This window comes from Taurulus bubalis, assembly GCF_910589615.1.
Source record: "Taurulus bubalis genome assembly, chromosome: 13".
In the NCBI taxonomy this organism is placed as follows: Eukaryota; Metazoa; Chordata; class Actinopteri; order Perciformes; family Cottidae; genus Taurulus; species Taurulus bubalis.
This window is the reverse complement of record NC_136601.1, coordinates 25349179-25359438: the sequence shown is the minus strand read 5'-3', so window position 1 is coordinate 25359438 and position 10260 is coordinate 25349179. Positions and strand designations below refer to the sequence as shown.

General features: G+C 39.8%; 1 protein-coding gene across 1 annotated transcript in view; it reads left to right on the top strand.

Moving 5' to 3' along the window:
• The first annotated feature begins 654 nt into the window (after positions 1 to 654).
• LOC306745657 (mitogen-activated protein kinase kinase kinase kinase 4) overlaps positions 655 to 10260 on the top strand; it is a 61595-nt gene continuing 51989 nt past the window's right edge. Inside the window, exons 1-2 of the mRNA XM_079228491.1 lie at positions 655 to 714; positions 1874 to 1939. Coding sequence (XP_079084617.1) covers positions 658 to 714; positions 1874 to 1939 — 123 coding nt within the window. The 5' untranslated portion in view covers positions 655 to 657. The remainder of the gene's footprint in view (positions 715 to 1873; positions 1940 to 10260) is intronic.

Below are 10260 nucleotides of genomic sequence, written 5' to 3'. Positions count from 1 at the left end.
TGCTGTGCAACACATTGTTTGGTACAGTTGTGAATGTCTTCCTTTCTTTTTCCTGTTGTTGTCTGTGGACTGGTCGAGTTATCCGAGTCGCTCGAAGAAAAAAAAAAATCACTTCCCAGGACTAAAACGTCAAGTGAAACGAGGTTAATGCAGTCAGAGACCGGATGTTGATATTTTTCACAATTAAGCATTTTGTCGTCCGTGTTAGATTTAGGCCTGAGGCAGAGAAAAATAGTTATAACAACAAGTTCAGTGTCTGTTTGTATGTATGTGGTGAAACGGGAAGTGCATTTGAAGAAGGTATAGGAAACAACATCGTGAATTTCGTATTTTATAAATAATATTTACAGTTCTTAAACCTAGTGGGATACAATAAATGACCTTTGACTATACATTCATGTTTCATCCCCTCTCTCCCTCCATGCAGAATTCATTAAAAATCGTAACTCTACAAGAATCCGCTCACGGCTTTTATTCTGAAAGGTCCAACCGGAAGTGGCGTGCCTGCCGCTGGCTAGCTTTAGCCGCCGCAAGCTAAACTTCAGAATGAACCGGAGAAGAGGAGAACCCGTTAGTTAGCTAGTCAGTCGGGAGAAACGGTCACCGTCCATGTCTTCAGGACACACAGCAGCTCGCTGACAACAGTTGCTGACAGCGATGTCGAGAGAAAACACCACTCGGAGTTTGGACAGTATAGACCTCGCTGCTTTAAGGGTACGTTTTCAAACGTTGTCTTGCCTTTTTGCCCCTTTTTCTTCTTTTTTTAATGAAGTGTGTTTGAGTAAACATTGCAGGACGTGGTGGTGGGTGTTGCTTGCAACTTATAGCGGCAGGGATAGTTTCCAGCAACAAGTCAACCGTTTTTGCGTCACCTCTCGTCTAACGGTCGGCTCTCGCGCTTTAACGCACTTTAACGGTTCTGCGCGTGGGACGTGAGGCGGCGCCGAGGTGAGGACACGCGCGGTTGTCCTCACCTCGGCGCCGCGTCACGTCTCACGCGCAGAGAGCCTCGGAACGTTACCGGCCGCGCGCCGTGTCCCGTTGGCTGTGTCGTCACTTCACCAGCTAACGGTTTTACGCACGCGAGCTCTGCTCTCTTTGGCTGCACCCGCTGAAAAGTTGACAAGCAACAAGTGACGGGCAACTTTGTGCCTCTTTATTGTAAGAAAAAACGAGGAAAATGAAGAGAAAAAAGCCATCTAGCTACTGGAACATGTGTTTGAACCCAATTCACATAATAATAATAGTTCAGAGCCGGTCGGTGGAGTTTATTTAGCTGGTTTATGGACATGTCCTTTGCCTGAGTATCAGTATAAAAACCCATGTTATGACTCAGGTGTGCTTCTAGTCATGTATTGTGTTGTGATTTTATGTATCTTGAGCTGATAATAATACGTCACCTCTTGTCAGATCCTCTGTGGATTAAATAATCCCACGTTTTTGTTTATTTACACTTCATATACACTACTCATAACATACTTTGCATTTTTGCACTTCTCTACTGTTTTCATCTAATTGAATTTCCTAAATTAATACACTCTGCGCTGTACATATCTTTCATCCCCGTTGTTTTTATATTTTATATTTTATTTTGTGCTACTCCGACAACAAATTTCCCCAAATTTCCTACATAATAAAGTATCGATCCATCCATCCATACCAATAAAATGTAAAATGTCAGTGATTTCTTTCACTCTCATTCCTTGTCCCTCTTCCTCCGCCTGCATCCCAGTACAGCGCTGCATTGTTCTTCGTATAGTACGTGTCCATGACGCTGCTCATGTTGCATGATGACGTTGTTGACATGTACCATGTTTCTATATTGTCATCCTACTTGATGCTTTTCTTGCTTTATCTCTTTCTCCTTCCTCAGGACCCAGCAGGTATCTTTGAGCTGGTGGAGGTGGTCGGCAATGGAACCTACGGTCAGGTGTACAAGGTGAGCGCTGGCATGGTGCGACAGGAGCTTGTTGCACGCACACGGAACACGGAACACGGAACACAGAACACAGAACACGTGCTGCTGATACACATGCACGCTCTAAACCTTAGTTTACACAGCGGTGAGATAGAGCAGTGATTTTCAACCAGTGAGAGATCGTCAGGTGTGCCGTGGGAAAAAATGCCCAATTTCACTTAATCGGTCCAAAGAAATATTATTTAGCTGCCGCAAATCATTTTTTTATTGTAGAAAATGTGCCACGGCTCAAAAAGATTGAAAAACACTGAGTTAGAGCATGAAAAAGGGACTTGTAGTTAAACAATATATATAAAAAAAACGCCTCACAAGCTGCACTCACACATGTTACAGTTCTGGTAAAACGTACTACTTCCAGTTAGTTGGGAGGAAAAAAGAAGCAATTCTCAGCTGACTGAAATATACTGTCGGCTCTCACACACACGCACACACACACACACACACACACACACACACACACACACACACACACACACACACACCCGGCGTGTAAAGCATCTGCAGCATCTTTTAAAGGCCCTGGGTGGGGCTCACTTCCTTATCGCAATATCTGTTTGTGTACGAGTGGTTTGTGGTTTACAGGAGATGTCGAGGCCTGTTGAGAGTGTGTGTGGACGGTTTGTGTGAACCATGTTTACGTGCTCCTGCAAGACCACAGACTATGCACTTTCAGTTCTGACCCTGAAATACAGAGATCTCTTTGGGGGAAGGAGGATTTGTGTGGAAGAGAGTTGAGAGCGTTTGTCACTCTTAGAGACTACGATTGTTTGTACTTCATCCGAGATTTAAAAACCATTGCTGTTGCTCCCTGAGAGAGCTCTGCATTCCTACCTGCAAAGAAAAAGACAAATAGACCCGTCGATACCAAAAGATAATGTCTAATTTCTTTACTCCAAAATGTATTATGTGAGATGCATGAAGCTGTAGGAGATGGATTGTTGTTGCTCCTGCAGGAAAAGACATGTCGGAGTGAAATCAGGTCAGGTTCCGGTCACTTTTAGGCAAAAAATACTACAATACGGAAACAATTTTTTGTGCTTAAAAAGGTAAAAGTGTGAATGAAGGTTGAGGTTAAGAGTGTAGGGTTTATGAAGGCTTCTCGTGAGTGTGTGTGACAGAAGGCGGGTTGTGCCTCTATCGCTGCTTGATTTCCTGAAAGAGGAAATGTTGCAAGAGATGCACAGGACAGTACGGCCTGTGTCAGGCTCCACACAGGCTGCTTTTAAACGGGGCTGTACAAAAAAATCACAAATTTCATCAGGTGACTCACATTCATTGATGCTTTAACAAGCAGGGACCCACTACGGATGAATGGAATAGTTTTATAGACGGGGACTTGCAGCAGCGATTCTGAGCTTCATTCAATGTGAAGATCAGGAGGCATCCGCCGATGCAGAAATGTCTTAAAACTTTAATTATCTCTCCTGAACAGCAGGGGGCGACTCCTCTGGTTGTATAGAAGTCTAGATAAATGACTCTACTTCTCTTGATGTATTCCCTCAGTAAACATTGTAAACATGAGTTTATGTCTCAATCTCTAGTTTCAAGTCTTCTTCAATACAGCATGATGTTCATTTAGTAAATTATGGTCATTTAGAGTCAAACAGAAAATAATGCAGGCAACGCTTTAGGGCGGGGCTACAGGGTGATTGACAGGTCGCTGAGCCATACACGGCGTCTCGGGTGCAAAACAACATGGCGACGGCCGTAATCCAAGAAGGTTATAGAGAAATTGCCGAACTCAAGACTTCAAAACAACAATCCACAAACCAAAAAATGACATCACCATAACTGCATCCACTTCTTAAATACGTGTGTGTGTGTGTGTGTGTGTGTGTGTGTGTGTGTGTGTGTGTGTGTGTGTGTGTGTGTGTGTGTGTGTGTTTTCACCCATAATGCGAGTCCCATCATGGGGAAACAGGACAGGAATAGAGCCTTTTAGAACAATGACTTGTGCCACACATACGCACACACACACACACACACACACACACACACACACGGCCCCTTAAGAAAACACTTAGTTGTGGATTGACGTGACGTGAGCGCAGGAAATGCTGACAAAGCGTCCCGTGCTTTTGTTTATTTACACGTGTGTTGCATTTCCATTACATTCTCTTTTTTATTAGGTATTAGGTTAGGTGTGTTTCTTCTGTCCAGTATTGTGTGAGTGTTTAGGGACCAGAGCAGGTCAACAGAAAGCTGACCAACTGTGGGATTTGTAGTCTTTAGATCTTGTTACTAATCAAAGGCAACAGGTTCAGGTGGCATCTTAGCAGCACCGACCGTCTGGCAAGTTCAAAGGACTCCACATCTGTGTGAGGGAATTAAACACAACTTTTGAATGACCCTCAATCACACTGAGGCTGCAAAAAAAAGCCATTGTTTTCTGTGGCACTTTTCTGTTGTCTTTTTTAAAGACGCGCACAAAGGTTTATGCAAGCTTTCAGCGCCAATCTCGCCGATGTCACACTTGGTGAAGCCGGCCAAATCAAGCAAAAGGTGGGCTTCACTACTTTACCACTGACTTCCTGTTTTGATGCATGTGGTAGGAACAGACAAAGACACACAGAAGGTTGATGTTAGTGGCGTTTAATTACGATTAACTCTGAGGAGGAGGACATCCTCCTCATTCGCAGCAGAGCAAGAGATTTCTGCATCGAATCCATTTCACCCGTTATTTACATTTGATCGCCTGGCCACCAAATCAGATAGTTTACAGAATATTCAACCTGGGTTTCTTTGTAATGCATGTAATAACTTATTAACAGGGCACGTACTGAAGCAGGAAAGCGGCTCATGAATAGAATACGAGATATGAATCAACAGATAAGTACATTGTGGAGGTTTTATGTGTGTGTGTGTGTGTATGTGTGTGTGTGTGTGTGTGTGTGTGTGTGTGTGTGTGTGTGTGTGTGTGTGTGTGTGTGTGTGTGTGTGTGCGGCTCTGGTGTTTCGTGGAATACTGGGATGAACAGAGGAAGGACTTGCTTGGAGCTTGTGCGCCTTGAGCAGAAACCAGGTTTAGGTCAGGACACCCGCTTGTGGAAAAACAAGACGGGAACATTTCAAAAACACACCAGGGGGAAGACGGAGGAGAGGCGCTGTGGCCCTGAAACCACACCGAGCCGCTCTTGTTTGGTGGAAGGGTTCGAGGTTCCACTCGGGTTACGTTGCCGTTTAGTCCCGCTCTAACTCCAAGCCTGAAAGCGTGCCTATGTGTAGCATCGGGAGTTGATTGTAGTGATTGCGAAATGTTAACCAAGACTAGTGTTTTGATCCTCTAATTGCTGGTTCGATGGATATCACGTCCACACAAACCCCCGGTGTCAGCGGGGAAAGTGAGCCCCGGTAGCCTCATTTCCATTTTAAGTCGGCGGAACGGCCTCCTGATCAGCGGACGGGGTTTCCTCTGACTTGCTAAGACGGGTACGATTAGAAGTAACAGAGTCCGATGGAGAGCAGAGAGAGCTGGAGAGAAACAATAAGGCCTTTTTCTTTTTTCAGACAAATTGCCCCAGGAGCCGAAAATGTGAAGAACTCAAAGAATCTTTAATGCACTTTTTGCGTTTTCCACCGCATCGTATGATCTGAGATGATTATATAAATGATCATGCACAGATTTCACTGTGTTGGGCTTCATCAAGGACCACATCATCTGTGTCCAACTGACACACACACACATGAGTATTAAAGGCTGCATTATGTGCAGTAGTCACATGGCTGTAGTATGCATGCAGTAGTTTTTTGGGGCAAAGCAATCCCTCACGATCTGAGAGTCCTGGCTTTTTTTAGAACAAGCGAGTAAACAGCTGAACAAGAAAGGGTTTTGTTTGTTTTTTTGCCATGAATTACTGATAGTTTACCAGGCCCGTATTTTTAAAAGAAGGCCCATTCAGACGCTTTTGTCCTGCAAAGTGAAAAGCGAAGAGTGGCTTTTGAACTGCGACACACAGAAGTAATTTCAGCTCTTAAACTTGTCAAATAAACATTGCTTTATTGGGCATTCTTAGAACTGCATCACCACGGGGACGTGTGCATGCTCCTCTCAGTCATCACACACACACACACACACACACACACACACACACACACACACACACACACACACACACACACACACACACACACACACACACACACACACACACACAGAAACAGAGAGACAGGGCGTTTCCCTGTTTGCAGAAGGAACTTCCCTTCCTTGCAAGCCACTGCTCTAGAGTCATCTCAGTGTGTGCGTGTGTGTGTGTGTGTGTGTTCGTGTGTGTGCGTGTGTGTGCGTGTGTGTGCGTGTGTGTGCGTGTGTGTGCGTGTGTGTGTTAGAACGTCAAACTCCACTATAGCGCTGTGATGACTGCTCATGCAAGACAGTGCTGGTGGAGCCAAAGTATTTTCTTTTGTCAGGTCTGACCTGCGTTATTAAATCATATATGTAGAAAACGAGTCGTAATCGTAAACACTCGTTTTGCTCATGAGTTGAGAACCGCCCTCTGGTTTTTGAGTCAAGTTTAAGAAATGTCCAGAGCGTCCCAGTTTGGCCTCAGTAAACCTGACTGTGCACAGCCGTATTGGCTGCAATACAATGCAAGTGAATCACTTGCACTTCCTCAAATCCTTCTGGCTTCACGAGCGTCACTTCCCATTTCTGTGACCCACATGTCATCATTCTTATCCCACTCATGCTGACTGATCTGCTGACCACAGCGTAAAATAACAAACACTGCCAACCGAAGATACACAAGACGGTTTTCTTTGTGCTCAAAATATTCCAGTTCTCCTTCATATTTAGAAACAGAGAGCTGGTTACACATTGCGGGGGTTTGAGCTGAGGGACAAGAAAAAGAAGAGAGACAGGAAACATCCTCCAACATCGCGTCCAGTTGAAGAGCTGAGGGGAAAAGCAAGAGGGAGAGAGACAAAAGGAAGGGAGGGCAAAAGGAAGGAAGGCAGAGGTGAAAAGGCAGAGAGACAGAGAAGGGGAGGAAGGAAGAGGGAGGGAGGGAGGGAGGGGATGAAATTTCGAGAGAGAAGAGGAAAGTAGCCCCCCGTGAGGTTTGGAGCTATGCTTTGTGCCGATCGCCTGTGTGTGTGTGTGTGTGTGTGTGTTTGTGTGTGTGTGTGTATGTGTGTGTGTGTGTGTGTGTGTGTGTGTGTGTGTGTATGTGTGTGTGTGTGTGACCCAGAGCAGGGAGGATATGGTTGGGGGTGTGTCTACTGGTTACAGGAGGGACTCGCCTTCTTACTCTACTTTCTAAATGCCAAAACTAAGATTCAAAGTACAAGGGTCCTGTTAGGGCTGGGCGGTATATCGGTTCAACCGGTATACCGGTTTAAAATGTCCATACGGTGTGAATTTTTCATTTACCGTCATACATAAGCGTAACAATCGTTGTCGATCTTCAGTTGGCAGCAAAATGTATTGTTCACCGGCGCAGAGGTCTGAGCTACTTACCTGTCATGGTTATAACTTTAGTCATGTTATAACTTTAGTCATGTTATAACTTTAGTCATGTTATAACTTTAGTCATGGTATAACTTTAGTCATGTTGTAACTTTAGTCATGTTATAACTTTAGTCATGTTATAACTTTAGTCATGTTATAACTTTAGTCATGTTATAACTTTAGTCATGGTATAACTTTAGTCATGTTATAACTTTAGTCATGTTGTAACTTTAGTCATGGTATAACTTTAGTCATGTTATAACTTTAGTCATGTTATAACTTTAGTCATGTTATAACTTTAGTCATGTTGTAACTTTAGTCATGGTATAACTTTAGTCATGTTATAACTTTAGTCATGTTGTAACTTTAGTCATGTTGTAACTTTAGTCATGTTGTAACTTTAGTTATGGTTATAACTTTAGTTGTGGTATAACTTTAGTCATGTTATAACTTTATTCATGTTATAACTTTAGTCATGTTATAACTTTAGTCATGTTGTAACTTTAGTCATGTTGTAACTTTAGTTATGGTTATAACTTTAGTTGTGGTATAACTTTAGTCATGTTATAACTTTAGTCATGTTGTAACTTTAGTCATGTTGTAACTTTAGTCATGGTTATAACTTTAGTCATGTTATAACTTTAGTCATGTTGTAACTTTAGTCATGTTGTAACTTTAGTCATGGTATAACTTTAGTCATGTTGTAACTTTAGTCATGTTATAACTTTAGTCATGTTATAACTTTAGTTATGGTTATAACTTTAGTCATGGTATAACTTTAGTCATGTTGTAACTTTAGTCATGTTATAACTTTAGTCATGGTATAACTTTAGTTATGGTTATAACTTTAGTCATGGTATAACTTTAGTCATGTTGTAACTTTAGTCATGTTGTAACTTTAGTTATAGTTCTAACTTTAGTCATGTTATAACTTTAGTCATGTTGTAACTTTAGTTATAGTTCTAACTTTAGTCATGGTATAACTTTAGTCATGTTGTAACTTTAGTCATGTTGTAACTTTAGTTATAGTTCTAACTTTAGTCATGTTATAACTTTAGTCATGTTATAACTTTAGTTATAGTTCTAACTTTAGTCATGGTATAACTTTAGTTATAGTTCTAACTTTAGTCATGGTATAACTTTAGTCATGTTGTAACTTTAGTCATGTTATAACTTTAGTCATGTAATAACTTTAGTCATGGTTATAACTTTAGTCATGTTGTAACTTTAGTCAGGTTATAACTTTAGTCATGTTATAACTTTAGTCATGTTGTAACTTTAGTTAGGTTATAACTTTAGTCATGTTGTAACTTTAGTCATGTTATAACTTTAGTCATGTTATAACTTTAGTCATGTAACTTTAGTCATGTTATAACTTTAGTCATGTTGTAACTTTAGTCATGTTATAACTTTAGTCATGTTGTAACTTTAGTCATGTTGTAACTTTAGTCATGTTATCACTTTAGTCATGGTTATAACTTTAGTCATGTTGTAACTGTAGTCAGGTTATAACTTTAGTCATGTTGTAACTTTAGTCATGTTATAACTTTAGTCATGTTATAACTTTAGTCATGGTTATAACTTTAGTTATGTTATAACTTTAGTCATGGTTATAACTTTAGTCATGTTATAACTTTAGTTATGGTTATAACTTTAATCATGGTATAAATTTAGTCATGTTGTAGCTTTAGTCATGTTATAACTTTAGTCATGGTATAACTTTAGTCATGGTTGTAACTTTAGTCATGTTGTAACTTTAGTCATGTTGTAACTTTAGTCATGGTATAACTTTAGTCATGTTATAACTTTAGTCATGTTATAACTTTAGTTATGGTTATAACTTTAGTCATGGTATAACTTTAGTCATGTTGTAACTTTAGTCATGTTATAACTTTAGTCATGGTATAACTTTAGTTATGGTTATAACTTTAGTCATGGTATAACTTTAGTCATGTTGTAACTTTAGTTATAGTTCTAACTTTAGTCATGTTATAACTTTAGTCATGTTGTAGCTTTAGTTATAGTTCTAACTTTAGTCATGTTATAACTTTAGTTATAGTTCTAACTTTAGTCATGTTCTAACTTTAGTCATGGTATAACTTTAGTCATGTTGTAACTTTAGTCATGTTATAACTTTAGTCATGTAATAACTTTAGTCATGGTTATATCTTTAGTCATGTTGTAACTTTAGTCAGGTTATAACTTTAGTCATGTTATAACTTTAGTCATGTTGTAACTTTAGTTAGGTTATAACTTTAGTCATGTTGTAACTTTAGTCATGTTATAACTTTAGTCATGTTATAACTTTAGTCATGTTGTAACTTTAGTCATGTTATAACTTTAGTCATGTTATAACTTTAGTCATGTTATAACTTTAGTCATGTTGTAACTTTAGTCATGTTATAACTTTAGTCATGTTGTAACTTTAGTCATGTTGTAACTTTAGTCATGTTATCACTTTAGTCATGTTGTAACTTTAGTCAGGTTATAAATTTAGTCATGTTGTAACTTTAGTCATGTTATAACTTTAGTCATGTTGTAACTTTAGTCATGTTATAACTTTAGTCATGTTATAACTTTAGTCATGGTTATAACTTTAGTCATGTTATAACTTTAGTCATGGTTATAACTTTAGTCATGTTATAACTTTAGTCATGTTATAACTTTAGTTATGGTTATAATTTTAGTCATGGTATAACTTTAGTCATGTTGTAACTTTAGTCATGTTATAACTTTAGTCATGGTATAACTTTAGTCATGTTATAACTTTAGTCATGTTGTAACTTTAGTCATGTTATAACTTTAATCATGTTATAACTTTAGTCATGTTGTAACT